The sequence below is a fragment of the Oryx dammah genome, unplaced genomic scaffold (genome assembly GCF_014754425.2).
Source record: "Oryx dammah isolate SB20612 unplaced genomic scaffold, SCBI_Odam_1.1 HiC_scaffold_15, whole genome shotgun sequence".
NCBI lineage: Eukaryota > Metazoa > Chordata > Mammalia > Artiodactyla > Bovidae > Oryx > Oryx dammah.
In genome coordinates this window covers 23,222,466-23,247,200 of record NW_024070199.1, presented here as the reverse complement: position 1 = coordinate 23,247,200, position 24,735 = coordinate 23,222,466, and the positions used below count along the sequence as shown (strand labels likewise).

Sequence of the window (24,735 nt, the reverse complement as noted above, 5' to 3'; positions counted from 1 at the left end):
TTTGTTCTTCACACACAGCTATTTGGAACTGGAGAGCAGTGGTCTGAGGGATGAGATTCGCTATCACTACATGCACAGTGGGAGGCCCCGGACAGAGGCGCTTCCGTACCGGCTGGCCGATGGGCAGTGGCACAGGGTTGCACTGTCAGTCAGCGCCTCGCATCTCCTGCTCCACATCGACTGCAACAGGTATGTTCTGGCCTTTGATCATCTGTGATTATGCCCTTGAAATCGAGCAATGGGGAGGGGGAAAAACCAATCCCCTCCAAGCCTTGCTGGGGAATAAAAACCAAGGGACCCTAGGAGTCATTTAACATACCGAATGGGCCATTAGGTGTCCTGGAATGACCAACTGTAATATGCTAAGAAAACAGTTCATTAAAATGAAACCATATGCAGCGATTAGGAAGAAATGTACAAAAGGTTGATTACAGATGGGGGACTATTAAGTACACCTCGGTGTAACCGGCTGGAATTCCTTGGAGCTGTGACTACAGTTAACTGTGATGTATTGTTGTTGAGTCCGTTCCACTTGGAAGCGAATGAGCTGGTCTACCTTCAAATGAATTGAGAAGCCGGTACTACTGGAGCGGCTAATTCTATTTCACTTCATCAAGCACAGCTTTGCTTAAATATTTTTTCCAAATGGAAACTTGTTAAAGGGGCTATTCTTGGAATCTTTTGGAATTGATGCCATTTATCCTCTGCAGAGGGAGGAGCCTTCTGGTTTATCAGAGGATGGCAGGACTACTTTGAAGATGGGGGTGTAGGGGGGCAAGCAGGGGAAGGGAGAGTTTCATTGGATGCTGTGGATTGGGGTAGGAAGGAGATATCTTCCTCCATGTCTGTCCCGAGGAGGAGGTTTACGGCCAGCTGAAGAAAGGACACTATTGGTCTATATTGGTTCACATGTGGCTGGACGGCTGGATGATGGTGGTGAAGGGGGATGTTTTCATTTCTAAAGAACCCACTGAAAGTCTATGAATAGTGATCTGAGTCCTTTTATAGAGAATCTTTTGTGATGCAAAGTAGCCATGAATGATTGGTCTTCATTAATATTACTGCCAAAGTTAAATGATTGTTTGGCCACAGGACTTGTTCTTTTAGGCCCTGGAAAAAGTACAGGCATGTTGAGGACAGCCTCCATTCTGGGGTCCAATAGAAAGAAGGGGATATTTCAGTGTGCTTGCTACTCTGGCTCTGCGGTCTCTCTTAGGAGAGGACCTGGAAAGGCTGAGAACAGAAGCTAGTGTCAGGTTTAAGGGAAGTTCCACCACCTTGAAGTGAGTCTTGGTCTAGCTTAGTCTATCTATTTAAAGTGCTTTCTGGATTTTCTGGAGAATTGTGGCTTCAACTAGACGTAATGTGTGCCTAGATGACATTTCCATAGAAACAAGTAGCTCCTTTTTACTTTGGGCTGGGCACCTTGGATGAAGCCAGCTCTCAGCTACTCATTCCGTTTCTACCTTCAAGAACTCACTGGCTCTTTCAATTCTCTAGAACTAAAGTGGCCTGTCAAGTAGCATTTCTGTTTCACCCTACCCACCACCTATATGTTGCTCAAATGGGAGACAAGAAGGGTCCTGTGTGTCCTTCTATACCACAGGTAAGAAAGAAACGTTGAAGCCCTAGTTTAGTACTTCCCAACTGAAACATCCTGGAGACACTGCTGTTTTCTTGCTCTGCAATTATTTACTTCCTCTTTGTGTAAGTTTTATCTTTTATTTCCCAATAGTCTTCTCTCTAGAGAAGAGAAAAGAGAGGGAGGGTAGTTTGTGCTAATTGAAGGTTCTCTGCCTTTACAAATGCTCTGGTCCCTATGAAATTGTCCCCTCTGCCATCCTCAGACACTTGTTAGCTGTGTGAATTTGGACACATTAATTCCTTTGCATCTCAATGTAATTTGTAAACTGGGACTGTTAGTACTATATATACTGTTATGCGTATTCACAGATGGGAAAGTTAAGTAAGATAATTTGCATAAAGTGCTTTGGGTGGTGCTTGGCCTTTGGCACCCAGTACCTGGTGGTGGTGGTTGTTACTGTTATTATTATTTATTCTGTACATCTGTGGTGACCCCGTGTCTCCAGACTTTCATTTGTCATGTATTCTGGCCTCTCTGCCATGAAAGTAGGGAGAGAACAGGAGAGCTGGAACCCGCAGTATGCTTTAGGGTCAGCCACATTTATACATTGGAGAAGGAAATGGCAACCCACTCCAGTGTTCTTGCCTGGAGAATCCCAGAGACGGTGGAGCCTGGTGGGCTGCCATCTGTGGGGTCGCACAGAGTTGGACACGACTGAAGTGACTTAGCAGCAGCAGCAGCATTTATACAGAATGGATTTGAGGAGGTTCTAAATACTAGTCCCTTTCTCTGGTGGTTTGTTTTTTATACTTTCATTCATAGCATAACTTATTTTCCTTTATTTAAGATCTTGGACAGAAAACATAAAGTTGGTGCCAATTAATGATTCATGGACCCAGGACAAATGAGGTTTTTTAGATAGGTTAGGGAAAGAGAAGCTGGGAATGACTGGGCCAGGGGATAGATCAATTTTGATTTTGGTGTAGGAAAAGTCTAGAAACAGTTATAAAACCTGACTACACTTAAGAATTATGGATAACGAGGGGCCATCTCTGACCTGGTGAATCAGATTCCCTGAGTGTGGAACTGTATTCTTCATAAACTGGGTAGTTCTTATGCAAGCAGGTTAGCCTTGGTGCAAGGGCTGGCATTTGAAAACCACTGGTTTAAATAGAGGGATACTTGCGCTTTCCCCAAATGTGGGAAACTTGCCCACGTAATTGGTGATGGTGGGGAACTGCATTTGTGCTTTCCCTTGAGGGGAAAAAAAAAGAAAGAGGGAGCAGAACTGGAGAACAGCCTGGGCTGCAATAAATAAGTGAGGGACCCTGTAAATCCAAGTACCTGAAAAGCACAGCCCCAGTGAGGAGGACAGAACGCTTAAGGTGAAGAGAGTGTCTAGTATGAGGAACAAACTTCTCTTCTTCAGGAGTTTCTTCCTAGCCAGCACTGGCTGATTTTTACAATGGCAGAAGCTCTGGGCTATTTATCAAGATGCTGGTCTACTATGTCTTATCTATGCCACCCTTACAGAGTGAATTTCAGAAAGGCTGATTTTTATTCTCTAAGCTATGCATTTCATACTGGTGTGAGATTCTTCATTTTTTTTTATATATAATTTATTTTTTTTTACTTTACAATTCTGTATTGGTTTTGGCATACATTGACATGAATCCACCACGGGTGTCATTTTTGATTCCTTTTGCCCTTAAAGTCATGCTTCCTTATTTTTCTCAACCTGTCACCTGCTAGAGCTGTGCTGGATAGAAGATAAATGGTGATGCAATAGATAACATTTTTGGGTGTTAACTGTTCTAGTGACCGTGCTAAATACTTTATATATATTAATTTATCACTCTGGCTATTTTTCTCATCTAAAAGTGATGCAACTGAGGTTACATTCTATTTTTGTAACCCTCTGCTGCTAAGAGGCAGCTCTAGGATTTGGACCCGAGTCTGACTTCTGTGTGTCTGCTCTAACCACTAGGCCCTTCAGCTCAACATGAGGGACTGTTGGCACTGGACTTAGAACATGATGGAAGAAAAAAGCCAGACTCAGTGTGAGCAGTTTGTTCTTTACTTCTAGCATTTTCCTTTCATGCATCTTACATTGCTGATCTTTGGGGTTGGTGGGCAAGATGTGGAATCTTACACAACCCATTGGTTTGGCACAAGGAAAGGGACTTCCGTCTACTGGGCATCTACCATAGGCCAGGTAATGCGCTAGCTGTGATAGTTGTAATAGTCCTTGGGGCAGCCATATGGTGTGGAGGCAATTTCATTAGACCGATTTCACAGATTTGGAAGTAGAAAGGCTCCAAGATGGTAAGTGACTCAGTTCCAACCACATAACATAACCACGGAGCTAAAATTCTGAACCAGGATCCAACTCCCCAACCTTTGCCTGCCTACCCCTGCTCTCTGCCTCTGAAATTCATGTCCTTTCCAAGATAAAGTCATAACCATGCCAGGAAGTCTTCCCAGGAGGAAGAAGCTACGAAAATGTCAGGAATCCTAAAAATACTCGAAATCAGAGCGAGAAGATTTCCAGGCAGTTCCATTGTTCTGAGGAACTGGAATGTGGCAGAAATTTCTCCTTTTCTTAGAATTGAGAAACAGAACCTTTTCAGACCTAATTACACAAATTGTCACAAGAAAAGTGACTGCTATTTCAGTTGGCAATCTAACACTTTCTGCCTGTTACTGAGACACACTTTTCTTCCTGCTTCAGCTGTTCAGCTGGGCCTACTTAGAAACTCCCTAAGTGTGGGTAGGAGATTACCTCAAGCTAGACATATTAAGGGAACCACTCAGTTGGATGGCCAGCCTGATTATCTCCACTGCCTTAGGTTTTTCTTTTGCTTCCTTTGTATTAAGAGTTGCCAACAAAGCTGAGAAGGAGGCCTGAACTCACATTTCTCCGATTACCCTGCTCTATTCTCAGTTCACCCTGCAGTCTGTTCCAGTCACTCAAAGCCCACAATCCCCTGACATCTGGGATCCAGTGCATAAGGGTTCTTTTACCACAAAAGGGATTTTCTTTCCTTCTCTTTATTTGGTAACTTGTAATTTTCAGTCAATCTATCCAATTAAAGTACTGGGCACACTGTCTCTGCCAGGCTGTGGGGATACAAAGAAATAGGAGTTCTTGCCATCAGGAAGTCCTTGGGTTATTCATTCAATCCTTTTGAATTCTGAAACCACCAGGGTCCCCCACAGTGACTGGCCCTGATCCTTGGATATTAGAAGAATCGTGGGACTCTCATGGAAGCCTGTGAGCAGGCTGTTTAAACACTAATGATAGCAGCTAAGCAGAGAGAAAATGGAAAATAGTCACTCCCAGCATCTTGGTTTTGAAATGACAGTGGAGGAATGGACTCAAAAGTATTTTCCATTCAAATGGTACATGCATCCTGGCTTCAGCAGGAACTTTCTGCAATACACACGTCTCCCCACTCCAATCCCCCACCTCCTCTTGCTTCACTGCTGGAACAATTTCTGTCTTACCCAGTCCCACTGAAATGGAACTCTGAACTCGCACCGCATTTGTTCAAGCTTGTCCAAGTGGATATAGTGCCCGTGCACAAATACACACACCTGCAGCCCGGTTGTCACTCTGACAGAGTTAACTCAGTGATTGTAGTCTAAACAGCAAACATACTTAGATTTTACCTCTAAAGCTTGGTATTGATTCACTGCAGAGCACATTCAGCTTTTCCATACAACCGATTTTGAAGAACTTGCAGACCCAGAAAAATAAATTTGCTGTAAATCACTGAACAAGTCAGTAATTCAAAGTTTCTGTCAAATATTTCAGAATAACTTCACGATGTGAGCATTTCTTTATATCTCTAGGTTTTTCATAATGAAATATGGTGACATGGCGGCATCTTTCCAGAGAGCTCCTAAAGTATTTATAAGCATGTTGTTAAACCAAACATTCCTTAACGTAGTTAAGCCATGTATAATGTACTACAGTGACTTTTCGACAAACATTGGCACTAAAGGAGAAATTAAGAGATGACTATCAAAGACCACCACTTCCAAAAGAGATAGGCCAAGATTCTTAATCTCCTGCTTCCTGCACTGATGTATTATTTACTTCACAAACAGGAATACATGCACACAACTCATCAAAATTAAAACTGAGAATGTAGTATATGCCTGATGTCCAGCTAACCTAGCAGCACCCAATCTTCTGTCCTGAGAGACGTGATAAGCAAGGAAATAATATAGGATATAACCCATGTGTAATTTAATTAACAGTAAAAGGCAACAGTGATGCAAAGAGCTGACTCATTTGAAAAGACCCTGATGCTGGGAAAGATTGAGGGCGGGAGGAAAAGGGGATGACAGAGGATGAGATGGTTGGATGGCATCACCGACTCAATGGACATGAGTTTGGGTAAACTCCGGGTGTTGGTGATGGACAGGGAGGCCTGGTGTGCTGCGGTTCATGGTGTTGCAAAGAATCGGACACAACTGAGTGACTGAACTGAAAAGGCAACAGTACAAGGAATGTTGTAAGGCAGTACCTGATGGATTGATGGTTTCCTAGTAGAGACCATCAGGTCTGGGAGACCACAGAGGGAAGAGCTCCTGGTGACATGGAGTTTCTTAGTTTCTTACCATCCCAGATAAAAATGAATGACTCTCTGCAGCTTTACAGTTTTGCCACTGTGATCTGATTCTGTATAAGTTACATGAGAATCCGATTTGGAATGAGGTTCATCTTGTGAGCATGACAAAGCTAGTCATAGGGCTAGTGAGAAAAGACTGTGTATCAGTGAGTGGATTAAGTTGGCAGTGAGAGACAGCCTGCAGGAAGAGCCAGAGAAGGAAATATGATGGAGGGGGTGACAGGGAAAGAACAGGGTGAGCTTTTTTTATGTGACCAGGCACATGCTATCTGGTTTATCCAGAACCTGTAATGAATGCTGGACCTCTGTCTTGGTTATAAAATGTGACTTAATGCCACTCATAAAATGTGACTTAATGTGCAATGAGTGTGAAATCAGGAAATCTGTGTCTTAAACTCTTTGAAGATTCCTCCTGTCCTCTCATCTCCAATCCTTTCTCTCCGTCAGAATCTGTGCTTATGTCTATAAAATGGGATTAATAGTAACTCTTCTACCATATACTTGTTGTAGGAATATAGCGAGTGTGTGCAAAATCCTTAGAAAATTTCAAGCTACTCTATGAACACACAGCATCATGAAGTACTATAAACATATGCCATCAGGTAGCAAAGATGTTTCAGTGTCATACTGGAAATGAAAGCAATTTAATTAAATCTTCACTTATAGAAAAAGTGAAGTTTTTTTTGTGTGAAGATCCGTGTCTCATGGATGAGGACCTGGTGCATAATGTGAATCCATGGTGCATTGTAGGGTTTGAGGTCCATCAGGCCCCAGAAATTCTAACTGCCAAATCCTAGGCATAGTTCTCCAATAGTTTGTCTTTTAGTTCCATGGTTGGTAGTACAACACAATGAAAGTAAGTAACTGCAGAGTCTCTTTAAAAATATATAACTGAGGCTGAATGGGAAAGAGAACATCCCCTCCAATGTGAGACAATGTTTCCTTGATCCTGGCAGGGCTTTGAGAATGTGGCATGGCCCCTTTCCTTTTTACTTCTGTGAGAGAGGAGATTCGAAGATTTACTTCCCCCATTCTCAAACCATGAGCCAAAATGATCACAGCTTTTAGGAGGAGATGTACAGGTGCAGTTTTGCTGAATGAGGAAACCACTGTCATATAATTTCCTGGTGTTCCTAAACATAATAGATACTATTTGCATCTCTCCTTTGAAAATCTGGCTTTTTATCACAAACACATTCTGAACTAAAAACTAGAGCTACCAGAATGTTAAATTTGTATGACCCTGGGAAATTCATTTACTGTCCCTGGATTTTAGCTCCCTAGAAATAAAATGAGGAGCTAGGACTAGATTTCTGAATCTCCTTCCACCTCTACTCTTCCAGGCATATCTCATCACAATGCTTAGAGTATGCTTTTTTTTTTTTTTTTGCCTTCAGGACCCTGGAGAGCAACCGAGGTTCCCATCTTCATAGGACTGCTTCTGTGGTAGACCAGCAGGCAGCTTGCAGTCATCTAAATTGATTTGTGTGTTGACAGTGCAGCATGCTGCTGGTGAAGAAAGGCTACCAACCCCAGCTACCCAATCTTAGCCCCCCTCCTCCCCCGGCTTGCCTTCCTTCTTGCTAGAGTAGATGCTGAATATGCAATTTTGGATATCTAAGGAATGTTGACATCTTATTCTCTTCCACCTTGTGCTCTTTCTTTCTTTCAGACATCTTCTGATCCAGACATGTGACAGTGGACAGCCTTTTTGCGGGTATATAGGCTATCCTTGTTGTGGAGGCCTGGTAGCTTGGTGACCTACAAGATAAAGCAGTATACTGTAGTGAGAGGATGATGGATAGTTGTACTATTAAAAAAAAAAAAAAGTGCACATCCTCTGAATACTGAAGGGAAAAAAGCCTTTGTTGCTGCCAAACCATAGGCACTTAAATAATGGGAGATAATGAATCTAAAGGTCTAGGTGGCCAGTGTAATACATTCCAAACTGTAGATTATTCAACAAAGTAGGTCTTCCCTGGTGGCTCAGTTGGTAAAGAATCTGCCTGGAATGCAGGAGACCTGAGTTCAATCCCTGGGTTAGGAAGGTTCCCTGGAGAAGGAAAGGCAATCCACTCTAGTATTCTTGCCTGAGGGATTCCATGGACAGAAGAGCCTGTTGGGCTACAGTCCATGCGGTCACAAAGAGTTGGACATGGCTGAGTGACTAACACTTTCATTTTCAGCTTAGTAGAAAGTGGCTGCTTAATTGTTAAGGTGCTCAGACATGACCATGTTGGATGTCTCATTCTGGCTGAGACCTGCACACTTGTATTCATGCTTTGTACTCTGCAGCTTATTAATTCCAACCTCATTAGGTGGATTCCAAGCTTAACTCTGCCCGATCTTCTAATGCCATCAGTAGCAAACCCATTTCTAATTTTGTCTTTTCAAATATCTTTATCTTTTTTCTTTTGTTGCCTAGTGGGTTTAAATATGCTTTTGGTCAACAGTGGCCTCAGTGGCAGAGAGGTAGAAGGTGAAAGGATTAACTGAAGTGGATGATGAGAGAGTGTTCTGCGTTTCCCCATCTATCTGCATTCTTCGGCTTTCAGAATTACAAATGGAAAGGACTAAAAAGAAATACAATAGAATCTTCTCTTTATCTGGTGGCTTGTTGGCTACCTGAGGCCATGAGTAGATTAACAGGAAGGTACATTATTGCATACATAGGACCTAAGATGTATTAAAATAGAAGGGAGAATAAGACTTCATTTCCAACTTACAGTGATTTCATCTATATGCCTTCAGACACATCTTAAACTGTGATTTAATGCATGGACATGGGTTTATACAGGAAGGGGGTAAATAGGCTCCAGGAGAAATAATGTGTTTTGGTAGGAGAAAATATCAAAGCTTGCATCTTTATTGTTACAGTTCTACTCTGTCCTTGATGATGGATACGTATGGTTATTCCTTAAAAAGGAAAGCAGCAAGAGAAAATAAAAACTCAAACAAGAATAATATGTATGATGGAACTCAATTTCTTAAAAAATGTACATTTATACATTAGTTGTCTCTGTTCCTTTTCTGCTTCACTTGTTGGAAAGGAACACTGGGGAATAAAAAATGCATGAGCCATGAGGACTTTTTAATTGAAAAAGAAAAAGAATTCCAAATACTACATTAGTTTTCTAGTTAGAGCAGGGGTACTGATGTTGTCCTTGAAAAGAACTGATTTTCTATACTACTGGAAAGAAATTCATCTATCTCTCTGGGAACTTTAATTAAATTAATGTTATAAATAATAGCAGCCAGAGTGTCTGGATGCAAGGAAACAGATTTATAGCTGACCTGTTCGGCTGCTTTTCTTGTAGGGGGTATGGTGGAGATGGGGCATGGGGATGAGGAGGCTTGGAAGGAAAAGGTTTCTGTGAATGTCTTTCCCTGCTCTAACCCCTTTGATTTAGTTAACTCTTGCCCCTCGGCTTATCCTCTTAACTTCTTGTGAGTGTGTCTCCAGTAAGAGCTACAGAGCCCCTCAGCCAGCTGGTTAATGTGTCTGGGGCTCCACCTGAGGGTTTTCCTGGGCAGTTAGAGTGGAAGGAATTTCCCCTCTCTGTAAAGGGTCTGTGTGACGCCATCTCTAACTCTTTCTCAGGAAGGTGCTGCTGCGTCTGTAGTCACTAGTCTTGTCAGTCTGAGGGTATCACTTTCCTGACATCAAATTTCACACATAGGAACCTACAGGCTTGGAGTTGGAGCTCTCAGCAGGCTTCTTTGGGATACTCAGAATACCTATATTACCCAGAAGGGAATTTCATTTCCAGGAGAGGTAAACAGCTATGATTCATCCTGGTGTGTCCCCAGCAGAGCTCATTTAGTTACTCCGTGTTCTCCAGGTTGGTGCTGTCTTTGAAGCACAAGCAAGGAGGGAGCTGAGGAATCTATGATTTCAGTTTCTTGGATTCTTTGACATTTTGGCCTCAGGGACCCAGCACCATGCTGGGAAAAACTCAGACTTTTTGCTCAGTCATTGTTGAGTTGAAGGTTAATGTTTTGGACTTTTTTTTTTTTAAGTGATCTATATATTCCCTTGATTTTTTTTTTTTTTTTGTAAAAGCAGTCTGAAGTGGATGTTCTTGCACCTTATAGATGGAGACTTTTGAGGTAGTGAGGATAGAAATGACTTGTCCAGGAGCTCATGGTTAGTCAGTGACAAATGGAAGCCAGAGTCCAGAAGTCTTTCCTTATTTCTTTTTCAGGGAGATTATTCTTTACCAATCCCCTCCACCTGCTTCCCTCTTCTCTTCCTCCCATCTTTTTAACACCCCCGTGTGACAAGATACTACTTCTAACTTCTTACAGAATAAGTATAATTCATCCTGCTTATAAACTGAAACCAACAAAGGCCAAATTCCATGTATTACTTTCTCAGACTGAAGAGGCTGGTTACCTCCAAGAACCTTGTTGGGCCAAAATTGACCTTGTTATAAATTCCAACAACTGTTGGTCTTTGGACTCTATAGATAATTTCACATCACCTTTTTAGATTTACAGACTCTCCTTCCTTCCTGGAATCTAGTATTGATAGACAGGTTCATGACTTCAATCCCACAGAGAGAATATGGGGTCAGGGCTCTGAATGACCCACCATCCCTATATGATTTGTGTGCTTTGCATGTGTCTGCATACTGATGTGCAATGGCCAAGGACCTAATCTTAAATCATGACTGACCGCAAATGAGCCATTTGGCCATTTCTTCAAATGTGAAATAGAAGCATTACACTAGTCTTCAGTGTTACATGGGTGGTTTTACACTGTTCCGATATAAATTTTGATATTTGCTATTTCAAGGTGATAAACTCTCTGTGTTCTTTAAGGTGACTTTGCAATCACAAGGTCTCATTAGAAACTACTGGTGGTAAAATAAAGGGTTGGGTAGTGGTGGACCCCCACTTAGGAGGGCATTTGTCGTTATTGCTTCTTTTATTGGTATCTAGACATCTGGAATGTGAAGTCAAGTGGGCCTTAGAAAGCATCACTATGAACAAAGCTAGTGGAGGTGATGGAATTCCAGTGGAGCTGTTTCAAATCCTGAAAGATGATGCTGTGAAAGTGCTGCACTCAATATGCCAACAAATTTGGAAAACTCAGCAGTGGCCACAGGACTGGAAAAGGTCAGTTTTCATTCCAATCCCAAAGAAAGGCAACGCCAAAGAATGCTGAAACTACCACACAATTGCACTCATCTCACATGCTCGTAAAGTAATGTTCAAAATTCTCCAAGCCAGGCTTCAGCAATACGTGAACCGTGAACTCCCTAATGTTCAAGCTGGTTTCAGAAAAGGCAGAGGAACCAGAGATCAAATTGCCAACATCCACTGGATCATGGAAAAAGCAAGAGAGTTCCAGAAAAACACCTATTTCTGCTTTATTGACTATGCCAAAGCCTTTGACTGTGTGGATCACAATCAACTGTGGAAAATTCTTCAAGAGATGGGCATACCAGACCACCTGACCTGCCTCTTGAGAAATCTGTATGCAGGTCAGGAAGCAACAGTTAGAACTGGACATGGAACAACAGACTGGTTCCAAATAGGAAAAGGAGTATGTCAAGGCTGTATATTGTCACCCTGCTTATTGAACTTCTATGCAGAGTACATCATGAGAAACGTAGGGTGGAAGAAACACAAGCTGGAATCAGGATTGCCGGGAGAAATATCAATGACCTCAGATATGCAGATGACACCACCCTTATGGCAGAAAGTGAAGAGGAACTAAAAAGCCTCTTGATGAAAGTGAAAGAGGAGAGTGAAAAAGTTGGCTTAAAGCTCAACATTCAGAAAACGAAGATCATGGCATCTGGTCCCATCACTTCATGGGAAATAGATGGGGAAACAGTGGAAACAGTGTCAGACTTTTTTGGGGGGGCTCCAAAATCACTGGAGATGGTGACTGCAGCCATGAAATTAAAAGACGCTTACTCCTTGGAAGAAAAGTTATGCCCAACCTAGATAGCATATTCAAAAGCAGAGACATTACTTTGCCGACTAAGGTCCGTCTAGTCAAGGCTATGGTTTTTCCAGTGGTCACGTATGGATGTGAGAGTTGGACTGTGAAGAAGGCTGAGTGCTGAAGAATTGATGCTTTTGAACTGTGGTGTTGGAGAAGACTCTTGAGAGTCCCTTGGACTGCAAGGAGATCCAACCAGTCCATTCTGAAGGAGATCAGTCCTGGGATTTCTTTGGAGGGAATGATGCTAAAGCTGAAGCTCCAGTACTTTGGCACCTCACGCGAAGAGTTGATTCATTGGAAAAGACTGATGCTGGGAGGGATTGGGGGCAGGAGGAGAAAGGGACAACCAAGGATGAGATGGCTGGATGGCATCACTGACTCGATGGACATGAGTCTGAGTGAACTCCGGGAGATGGTGATGAACAGGGAAGCCTGGCGTGCTGCGATTCATGGGGTAGTAAAGAGTTGGACACAACTGAGCAACTGAACTGAACTAATTAGATATGTACTAGAGCCTGCAGGAGCTAATAAGAGCAAGGCCTAGGAAGTAGGTGAGCACACTGAATTGTGAATCTTTTTCACAGGCAACAGTCTTTCATGGACATTAGGGTGATACATAACGACTTCACACTGCAAACTAGACCACATATTCCCTTCCCACCCTAGCACCCATATAAGCTCATTTAATGGCTTCCTATAAGCTTAAGGCTAAAGGTCACTATCCTTAATATAGTTTAAAATTTTTATTTGCATAGTCTGGCCCATGTTTCCTTCTTCAGTTTCTTTTTGCACTACATTCATTTAGTTCTTTAAGTACCATGGTCTTTGAAGCCTCAGGATTTCTGTATATGCCATTTCTTCAAAGTCACGTTCACGTCTACTTACCCTTAATTTTCAGGACAAGAGAAACAAGTTTCTTGTGTCTTACTATCATCATAAACTGTTTCCCTGCAGAGTGGTTTTTGACCATTTAATTGATGTCTGTCTTCCTCACAGGCTGCAGGCCCCCCTCGAGAGCTCACCCTTGCATCGCCAGTGTACATCGTAGAGCGGTCACATAATAGGTGTTGTAAATTTCAATGTGATTTGTAAATAACAGGCCTGGGGAAAGACAAAGATAAAGTTACCCTGGCGTTTCTGCTTTGAACTTCTGTGGATTCTTTTCTCGAGGAAGGCAGTTAATCTGTAGAAGACTTTCGGTGATTTCCTGGTCTGATTCACAGCACGGGGTGAGCTGTGCCCCACTTGCAAGTTGAATTTACATGTCTCCTATGTCTGCAAGAGCTCTGGCAGGCACAGGAGAGTAGAGGTAACTTACACGTGGGGCACAAACATAAACTGATCACTGATAGGATTAAGGGGAATGTGCCCTCTCTCTTGGAGAGAAAACACAGTTGGGTACACTTGTCTGGTCTGTGGACATATCACCATCATCCAATTCTGTGATGTTTCTTCAAACTATAGCTGAATCTCACAATAGGATCTCCCATCAAGCCCATTCAGTAAGCCCTTTGGGCAGGATTCCATGAGAGTCCCAGGCTGTTTTGGTATAGCCTTATTGTGAAATTCAATGGATACATTTTTTTCTTTAATTTTCTTAAATTGTGTCTGATTCACATATTATACAAAATTAAAAACAAAAAGTATAACAAGAAGAAATGTGGGAACACAATTCCAAGCAATAACTGTGGAGTTTGGGGTGAAAATTCTTGCAATATAGGTTAGTTTTATATAATGGAATAACTAATAAATTTATTAAAAGCCTTCCCCGTATAAGTGACGTCAGTCAGTCAGTTCAGTTGCTCAGTCGTGTCCAACTCTTTGCAACCCCATGAATCGCAGCACGCCAGGCCTCCCTGTCCATCACGAACTCCCAGAGTTCACTCAGACTCACGTCCATCGAGTCCGTGATGCCATCCAGCCATCTCATCCTCTGTCGTCCCCTTCTCCTCTTGCCCCCAATCCCTCTCAGCATCAGAGTCTTTTCCAAGGAGTCAACTCTTCGTATGAGGTGGCCAAAGAACTGGAGTTTCAGCTTCAGCATAATATGTAATAAAATACTGGATAACTTATAAAATATGAAATATACAGACCATTCCAAACCATGTGTTACTAATCACCGTGTCCCTAACTCCTTTGCACAGTTTTATTTCTCTTCTCTAGAATTTTTCTTTGCATATGCAAACCTGTTGTTTTCAATAGTAAGACAGCACTGTATGTATTTGCCTTTAATTTGCTTTTTCATTCAACAGAGTAAAGCCTGATACACCACTGGTGTGTAGCAGGAACATATTTAAGAAGAATGAGTGCTGTAGATTAGTCTGGGCAGCTCTGTCCCTTGGCAGTGTGAGGAACAGTATTTACCTGTGTGCTCTAGCCGCATGCTTTGGGCTGTTATCCGTGCCTCTGGCCTCTCATATGCAGCAGTGACATAGCAACAGGGCCGGAAGCCAGGCACCCCTGCCCTTGGACAAGCGTGGCCTGTCTCAGCTGTGTAGCTAGGTGAGACCGTGACAATTAGCCCATGCTGAGATGAGAGTTACAGGATCAAAGTGGGTGTGTGATGAGGGTCAGATGTTCTGAGCCCAGACTTGATGCTGAAGCTTGTTTTGTGTGGCTGGAATGGAACTGGTGCTGGCCAGGCTCAGGCGTCAGGTGAACACAATGAGAGAATGTTGTTTCATGGTTAAGAGCACAAGGTTTTGGAGTTGGCTAGCTCTGGGTTTCAGCTCTGGCTTTGTCACTCCTATGGGACCCTTGGCAAATAACAACTCTAAGGCCCAATCATGATAAAGTTGATATAAGGCCTCCCTCACTGGGTTACTGGAATTTTAGTGGAGAAGGGAATGGCAAACCACTTCAGTATTCTTGCCTTGAGAACCCCATGAACAATATGAAAAGGCAAAATGATAGGATACTGAAAGGGGAACTCCCCAGGTCAGTAGGTGCCCAATATGCTACTGGAGATCAGTGGAGAAATAACTCTAGAAAGAATGAAGTGATGGAACCAAAGCAAAAACAATACCCAGCTGTGGATGTGACTGGTGATAGAAACAAGGTCCAATGCTGTAAAGAGCAATATTGCATAGGAACCTGGAATGTCAGGTCCATGAATCAAGGCAAATTGGAAGTGGTCAAACAAGAGATGGCAAGAGTGAACGTTGACATTCTAGGAATCAGCAAACTAAAATGGACTGGAATGGATGAATTTAACTCAGATGACCATTATATCTACTACTGCAGGCAGGAATCCCTCAGAAGAAATGGAGTAGCCATGGTCAACAAAAGAATCCGAAATGCAGTACTTGGATGCAGTCTCAAAAGTGACAGAATGATCTCTGTTAATCTCCAAGGCAAACCATTCAATATCATGGTAATCCAAGTCTATGCCCCAACCAGTAACGCTGAAGAAGCTGAAGTTGAACGGTTCTATGAAGACCTACAAGACTTTTTCGAACTAACACCCCCAAAAGATGTCCTTTTCATTATAGGGGACTGGAATGCAAAAGTAGGAAGTCAAGAAACACCTGGAGTAACAGCCAAATTTGGCCTTGGAATGCAGAATGAAGAAGGGCAAAGACTAATAGAGTTTTGCCAAGAAAATGCACTGGTCATAGCAAACACCCTCTTCCAACAACACAAGAGAAGACTCTACACATGGACATCACCAGATGGTCAACACTGAAATCAGATTGATTATATTCTTTGCAGCCAAAGCTGGAGAAGCTCTATACAGTCACCAAAAACAAGACCAGGAGCTGACTGTGGCTCAGATCATGGACTCCTTATTACCAAATTCAGACTTAAATTGAAGAAAGTAGGGAAAACCGCTAGACCATTCAGGTATGACCTAAATCAAATCCCTTATGATTATACAGTGGAAGTAAGAAATAGATTTAAGGGCCTAGATCTGATAGAGTGCCTGATGAACTATGGAATGAGGTTCATGACATTGTATAGGAGACAGGGATCAAGACCATCACCATGGAAAAGAAATGCAAAAAAGCAAAATGGCTGTCTGGGGAGGCCTTACAAATAGCTGTGAAAAGAGAAGTGAAAAGGAAAGATATAACCATCTGAATGCAGAGTTGCAAAGAATAGCAAGGAGAGATAAGAAAGCCTTCCTCAGTGATCAATGCAAAGAAATAGAGGAAAAGAACAGAATGGGAAAGACTAGAGATCTCTTCAAGAAAATTAGAGATACCAAGGGAACATTTCATGCAAAGATGGGCTCGATAAAGGACAGAAATGATCTGGACCTAACAGAAGCAGAAGATATTAAGAGGTGGCAAGAATACACAGAAATGTACAAAAAAGATCTTCACTACCCAGATAATCACAATGGTGTGATCACTCATCTAGAGCCAGACATCCTGGAATGTGAAGCAAGTGGACTTTAGAAAGCATCACTATGAACAAAGCTAGTGGAGGTGATGGCATTCCAGTTGAGCTGTTTCAAATCCTGAGAGATGATGCTGTGAAAGTGCTGCACTCAATATGCCAGCAAATTTGGAAAACAGCAGTGGCCACAGGACTGGAAAAGGTCAGTTTTCATTCCAATCCCAAAGAAAAGCAATGCAAAAGAATGCTCAAAACTACCGCACAATTGCCCTCATCTCACTTGCTAGTAAAGTAATGCTCAAAATTCTCCAAGCCAGGCTTCAGCAACATGTGAACCGTGAACTTCCTGATGTTCAAGCTGGTTTTAGAAAAGGCAGAGGAACCAGAGATCAAATTGCCAACATCCGCTGGATCATGGAAAAAGCAAGAGAGTTCCAGAAAAACATCAATTTCTGCTTTATTGACTATGCCAAAGCCTTTGACCGTGTGGATCATAATAAACTGTGGAAAATTCTGAAAGAGATGGGAATACCAGACCACCTGACCTGCCTCTTGAGAAACCTATATGCAGGTCAGGAAGCAACAGTTAGAACTGGACATGGAACAACAGACTGGTTCCAAATAGGAAAAGGAGTACGTCAAGGCTGTATATTGTCACCCTGCTTATTGAACTTCTATGCAGAGTACATCATGAGAAACGCTGGGCTGGAAGAAACACAAGCTGGAATCAGGATTGCCGGGAGAAATATCAATGACCTCAGATATGCAGATGACACCACCCTTATGGCAGAAAGTGAAGAGGAACTAAAAAGCCTCTTGATGAAAGTGAAAGAGGAGAGTGAAAAAGTTGGCTTAAAGCTCAACATTCAGAAAACGAAGATCATGGCATCCAGTCCCATCACTTCATGGGAAACAGATGGGGAAACAGTGGAAACAGTGTCAGACTTTTTTTTGGGGGGGCTCCAAAATCACTGGAGATGGTGACTGCCACCATGAAATTAAAAGACTTTTACTCCTTGGAAGAAAAGTTATGACCAACCGAGATAGCATGTTGAAAAGCAGAGACATTACTTTGCCAACAAAGGTCCATCTAGTCAAGGCTATGGTTTTTCCAGTGGTCATGTATGGATGTGAGAGTTGGACTGTGAAGAAGGCTGAGCACTGAAGAATTGATGCTTTTGAACTGTGGTGTTGGGGAAGACTCTTGCGCGTCCCTTGGACTGCAAGGAGATCCAACCAATCCATTCTGAAGGAGATCAGCCCTGGGATTTCTTTGGAAGGAATCATGCAAAAGCTGAAACTCCAGTACTTTGGCCACCTCATGCGAAGAGTTGACTCATTGAAAAAGACTTTGATGCTGGGAGGGATTGGGGACAGGAGGAGAAGGGGACGACAGAGGATGAGATGGCTGTATGGCATCACTGACTCGTTGGATGTGAGTCTGAGTGAACTCCGGGAGTTGGTGATGGACAGGGAGGCCTGGCGTGCTGTGATTCATGGGGTTGCAAAGATTTGGACACGACTGAGCAACTGAACTGAACTGTGCACATGAATCAGATGAGACATTCCTGGTTGCAAATAACAGGACTTCCTAGGTGGTGCTAGTGGTAAAGAATGAGCCTGCCAATGCAGGAGACATAAGAAACATGGGTTCAGTCCCTGAGTTGGGAAGATCCCCTGGAAGAGGGCATGGGAACCCACTCCAGTATTCTTGTCTGGAGAATCCCGTGAACAGAGGAGCCTGGCGGTCTACAGTCCATAGGCTCACAAAGAGTCAGACATGACTAAAGTGACTTAGCACGCATATAAGTATATATAATGTTTATTTAAGCAAAAAGTTTAGATGAGACAGTAACTGAGATGAGTTGGTGCTGAGACATGTCATCAGGGGCCAATGCAGTCCTTTTTTGAAAATCTACTCCATCATCCTTGCCAGGGAGAAGTGTCTTCAGACAGTGACAAAGGGGAGGGAGATCACCATGATTGTCTTAGACCAGCCATCCTTCCTTCCATGGTGCTGGTCCATTGCTCTCTCAGTAAAACTGAGATACTTTGGATAGAGATGGGGAAATGGCTCTTCATAGGCTGTCAGCAGTGTAGCCGCCGTGTATCAGTAGTTTAGCACTAGGGCTGTTAATTGTTCAATAAATGCTGCCGTGATGCTGCCGATGCTCAGTTCCATAATGATGATGGTTTTCCACATCTGGGCAGAACCGACATGAACAAGAGGACAGATACAAGGAGATGATAGGAGTAGCTGGTCAACCAGTAATCATTTATATACGCGGATGATCCTGCCACCAGGGAATCTTCAAGGCCATGCTCTAACAGGAGATAGGCTATGAGTGCATCCGAGAGGCTGGCCTGGCTTCTGTCTCCAGAGCCCATAAACGCTGTAGGCTGGGTAGCTCTTGTTACATCTTTACTTTGGGAAACCTGGACTCTGTCTGTTGCTGCTGCCCTCTCAGGTCCTTTAAACACAGCTGCCCTTTCCACAAGAAATTCCGTGCAGGCCCATCTGAGCCGGTTCCTTATGGCAGCTTTTCCCCAGGCCTGCCTTCCCTCTTATCCTACCTTTTCATATTCTCATCTCTCATCTTCTTGGCCTGGTTTTTGATGCCTGCTGCTTTACCTGGTCAGTTTGGCAACTTATTTGGATTTCTTCTCTGCTGACTGACCTCAGAATGTCATAGTTCCCCTGACCACCAATTGCCAGCATCCTCTCTGGCAAGACAGCCCTTTCTGCACTCCATACTTGGGTTTTCTGATTGTCTTGATGTTGACTCCTTCTCATAGCTTGATCTTCTCTTTTCTGCTATATTTAACTACAAGTAGGATCCGGGCCCACTTGGCTTGGGAAGGAGGAGGGTGTTGTTGCTTACTCTCCGGAGTTAGAGTGGTGCACCAATGGGCTCGACATCTACAGGTGGGTTCAAGGCTTCACCTGGAGGCAACCTGGATTCTCTTAAGTGGAGAAGAGCATTGTGACAACCTTGAGCATATCACAAAGCTTTCAACTTACACATTAGATGACCAAGCCTTGCCCTAAATCTCATCCTTGCAAAGTATTACGTGAAAAAGGTGACCGTATATTTGCAGCATAGGCCATCCTGGGGGCTGACCCAGATTTTGCCTCCATCAAAAGTGACTGTGCTTTGGTGTTGGCTTCAGTAGCCCCTCAAAGGGGAGACAACCTGGGATGGTGGAAGAAGCCTTGGGGTCTGGGCTGGCTGTCTTCCATCTGCCTCTCCAGAAACATCTCTCCCCTCTCTGATCCACTCTGTCTCCTAGCAGGCTGGCCTCTGTGGACTGCATCTGGGAAGTCTGTTGCCATCTCAATTTCTTTTTGAATTTCATCAGCAGAAAGAATAGGGTGGAAGTCGGATGGAGGTGAGGCTTTCTACTCTCCTAGCTGTTTCTCTGTGGGCACATTGGACTGGGTCCCCTCTTGACTGAAAGCCACAGGCCCTATCAAGCGACCCTTTTCGAGTTCCTGGCCCCTTTATGCCTCGAAAGGCAAGAGCTCCTGAACCCCGTTCTGTATTTACATTCTCTCTGGTACATCTCTTGTGGTTTATCTACTCCCTGCTTGTCCTGCAAATACCTCTTTAATTGATTCTCTTTTCAAATGACCAAATCTCAGTAGGGCGACTGTTTCCCATCAGGATCCTTACTGTTACAGGTTCAAAGCTGGAAATTTCAGATCACTCTCTGACTTTACTGCTTCCTAGCTGTGAGTCCTTGGACAAATTTCTCAACCTTTTTGAGTCCTAGGTTTCTCATCAATAAAAGCAGGGTAGCAAGAATAATTGCTTCTGTTTATCTCTCCGAGGAGGAACACACAGTGTGAAAATGTCATGTAAACTGTAATGTGCCATGCATGGGGCTGGGGACAAAGGATGCAGTTCTTGTTGTCTTTGTGATATGCCAGGAGCTTTAATTGGAAACTGGGGAAAGCTGAAGGCTTTGAGGATGGAGCGCATCGGTCTCTGAGAGGGCTGTGTATGCTCACCCGGGTCTCCTGCACAGTTAATGAGAAGCACAGCTGACGGGAGGACGGGACCCCACAGATTATCCTTCAAAGCCAAGCCCACAGGACCTCCTCTTCCATTCACCTCAGCCCACAGGTCCAGCTCACGTGGAATACAGATGAGATCCCCTCCAATTACAGATACATTATCGAGTGGTGACATTAGTCTCTGCTCAAATGGATTCTCTGATAAGGCCTTTGGAAAAATATAATCACATGGTCAGAAAAGAGGAAATTGTCAAATGGTGCTGAGAGACAGAAATGAAAAGGCCGATCTCTGGGCTTTTGTTTTCACTATTCAGAGAACACAATATTGCAGGAGTAAATCCTGTTATTTGTGTCTGGGATAATCTGACACTGGTTGCTAAAAAGAAATGGCAGTGGTATTTATATTGGAAATTGCTTTGGACGACGTGTACCTGCGCTTCAAGAGGGATGTGGTGCTGCCTCGGGCTGATCACTCTTGATCATGCCAATCATCTCATCCTCTTTTATTGCCTCTGAAGGACTTTCACTATGTGAAATTATCTTGATCATTTACCTGTTTACAATTTTACTGTGTCTCATTCTCCCTGAGCCATACCCGTTACCCCTGATTGTTATTGTTCAGTCATCAAATTGTGTCCGACTCTTAGCGACCCCATGGACTACAGCACTCCAGGCTTCCCTGTCCCTCATCATCTCCCAGAGTTTGCCCAAGTTCATGTCCATCAAATTGGTGATGCCACCCAACCATCTCATCCTCTGATGACTTCTCCTCCTCCTGCCCTCAATCTTTGCAGCATCAGGGTCTTTTCCAGTGAGTCAGCTGTACACATTAGGTGGCTAATGTATTGGAGCTTTGGCCTTCCAACATCAGCCCTTCCGAAGAGTATTCAGGGTTGATTTCCTTTAGGATTGACTGGTTTGATTTCCTTGCAATCCAAGGGACTCTCAAGGGTCTTCTCCAGCTCTGCAGTTTGAAAACATAAATTCTTCAGCACTCAGCCTTCTTTATGGTCCAGCTCTCATATCTGTACATGACTATTGGAAAGACCATAGACTTGACTATATGGACCTATGTTAGCAAAGTGATATCTTTGCTTTTTAACACACTGTTTAGGCTTTCCTGCCAAGATGCAATCGTTTTCTAATTTCATGGGTGCAGTCACTGTCCTCAGTGATTTTAGAGCCCAAGAAGAGGAAATCTATCACTGCTTCCACTTTTTTGCCTTCTATGTGTCAGGAAGTGATGGGACCAGATGCCATGGTCATAGTTTTTTTTTTTTTTTTTTAAGTTGAGCTCAGGGTTCATGCACTGGGATGACCAAGGGATGGGATGGGGAGAGAGGTGGGAGGGGGGTTCAGGATAGAGAACTCATGTAAACCCATGGCTGATTCATATCAATGTATGGCAAAAACCACTTCAATATTGTAAAGTAATTAGCCTCCAACTAAAATAAATAAAAAAAATTGAGTTTTTTAAGCTGACTTTTTCACTGTTCTCCTTCATCCTCATCAAGAGGCTCTTTAGTTTCAATTCACTTTCTGCTGTTAGAGTGGTATCGTCTGCATATCTGAGATTGTTGATATTTCTCCCAGCAATCTTGTAACTCATCCAGCCTGGCATTTCGCATGATGTGCTCTGCATATAAGTTAAATAAACAGGGTGACAATAAACATCCCTGTCATACTTCTTTTTCAATCCTGAATCACTCAGTTGTTCCTTAGTGGTCTAACTGTTGCTTCTTGACCTACATACAGATTTCTCAGGAAACAGGTAAGATGGTCTGGTATTCCTATCTCTTTAAGAGTTTTCCATAGTTTGTTGTGATCCACACAGTCAAAGGCTTTAACATAGTCAATGAAGCAGAAGTAGATATTTTTTTGGAATTCCCTTGCTTTTTCTATGATGCAGCAAGTGTTGGCAATTTGATCTCTGGTTCTAAACCCAACTTGAACATCTGAAAGTTTTTGGTTCATGTAATGCTGAATCCTCCTAGCTTGGAGGATTTTGAGCATAACCTTACTAGCATGGGAGATGAGTGCTATTGGTTGGTGGTTTGAACACTCTTTAGTACTGCCCTTCTTGGCAACTGGAATGAGGATTGGCTTTTTCCAGTCTTGTGGTCACTGCTGGGTTTTCCAGATTTGCTGATATATTGAGTGAAGCACTTTAAGAGCATCATCTTTTAGGATTTGAAATAGCTCAGCTGGAATTCTATCACTCCACTAGCTTTATTGGCAGTGGTGCTTCCTAAGGCCCAGTTGACCTCACACTCCAGGATGTCTGGCTCTGAGTGAGTGATCGTACACCATCATGGTTATTCAGGCCATTAAGATCTTTTTTCATACAGTTCTTCTGTGTATTCTTTCCATCTCTTCTGCTCTTTTAGGTCTTCACCATTTCTTTATTGTGCCTGCCTTTGATGAAATATTTCTTCAATATTTCCTATTTTCTTGAAGAGATCTCTAGTCTTAGCTTTCTGTTGTTTTCCTCTGTTTCTTTGCACTGATCACTGAAGGAGGCCTTCTGGTCTCTACTTGCTGTTCTCTGGAACTCTGTCTTTAGTTGGGCTTACCTTTCATTTCTCCCTTGCTCTTTGCCTCTCTTCTTAGCTCAGCTATTTGTAAAGCCTCCTCAGACAACCACTTTGCTTTTGTGCATTTCTTTTTCTTTGGGATGGTTTTGCTTGCAGCTCCCTGTACAGTATTGTGGACCTCTGTTCATAGTGCTTCAAGTGCTCCATTCACTAGGTCTAATCCCTTGAATCAATTTGTCACCTTCACTGTATATTCATAGGGGATTTGATTTAAGTCATACCTGAGTAGCCTAGTGATTTTCCCCTATTTCTTTTAGCTTAAACCAGAATTTTGCTATCAGGAGCTCAGGATCTTATTTTTGCTGACTGCATACAGCTTCTTTATCTTTGGCTACAAAGAATGTAATCTATCTGATTTCAACATTGACCATTTGGTGATGCCCATGTGTAAAGTCATCTCTTGTGTTGTTGCAAAAGGATGTTTGCTATGACCATTGCATTCTCTGGGCAGAATTCTTTGAGCTTTTACCCTGCTTCACTTTGTACTCCAAGGCCAAACTTGCTTGTTACTCCATTTCTAGGGGAAAAAGATAATAAATAGCCCTATATCATGGATTTAATTGAACTAATACATAGAATGCATATAGGTGTATGGGTGGTATGTAGTGAGCACACAATTATTTTTAATAACAGTTATAAAAAGTGGAAGGAGAGGAGTAAAATGCTATGAAATAAAATTCAGTGAATCCTAGCCAGGAGATGAGAGTTGGATTCCAACTCTGGTACACAGCTATGTGACCCAGAGGAAGGACTCCCCTTCTCTGGGCAGCATGCAAAATGAAGAGCTTGAACCTGATGCTCTCTGGGTTTCTCAGACTGTGATTATGTTCCTAAACCTGGGCTTGAAGGATACACAGTATTTTTATGTTAGCCCCTGATGGCTCAGATGATGAAGAATCTGCCTACAGAGTGGGAGACTCAGGTTTGATCTCTGGGTCAGGAAGATCCCCTGGAGAAGGGAATGGCTACCCACTCGAGTATTTTTTGCCTGGAGAATTACACGGACAGAGGAGCCTGGTGGGCTATAGTCCATGGGGCCACAAAGAGATGAACATGACTGAGTGACTAACACTTTCGTTTCATGGTGTGCAGAGGGGAGTGATACCTTTCCTTCCCATCTCATTAAAATTACAAGATTGAGACATAGCATGAGCTAAAATTCACAGCAAGGTGACCTCTTTTCTGCTTCTCCATTGTTATCACTTCCAGCTTTCTTTCCTACTTTTTTTGTTCCAGCCACACGTGAGAAGTTGATTTTACTGGAACATTTACACACATGCCTACCTCAGGACCTCTTTACTGTCTGCTCTGCCCGAATTTTTTTTTTTTAATGTATTCCTATATAGTTCCTTAATGTAGTCAAATGATTTCTCATCAGTGAAACTATTGCTGTAATAGAAACTCTCCCACCGCATTGTTCTCCACCTCATTACTGTTTTCTTCTTGGCATTTATCACTTTGCATGTTTATTTGCTTATTATGTATTTGTACCTCCCCCTCCCCTTTCCCCAAAGGTCAACAGTTTTTCTGACATCTGTATCTTCACTGTGGACAGTGCTTATATCATATGTTGGTTGCTTTGTGTTTTTTTTTTTTTT

At 42.9% G+C, this 24,735-nt stretch overlaps 1 protein-coding gene across 3 annotated transcripts in view; it reads left to right on the top strand.

The window, feature by feature from the left end:
• NELL1 (neural EGFL like 1) overlaps nt 1-24,735 on the top strand; it is a 1,021,326-nt gene that overhangs the window by 173,349 nt on the left and 823,242 nt on the right. For all 3 annotated transcript variants that reach the window (XM_040255650.1, XM_040255649.1, XM_040255651.1), the window contains exon 4: nt 19-189. In XM_040255650.1, the coding sequence (XP_040111584.1) occupies nt 19-189 (171 nt within the window). The remainder of the gene's footprint in view (nt 1-18; nt 190-24,735) is intronic.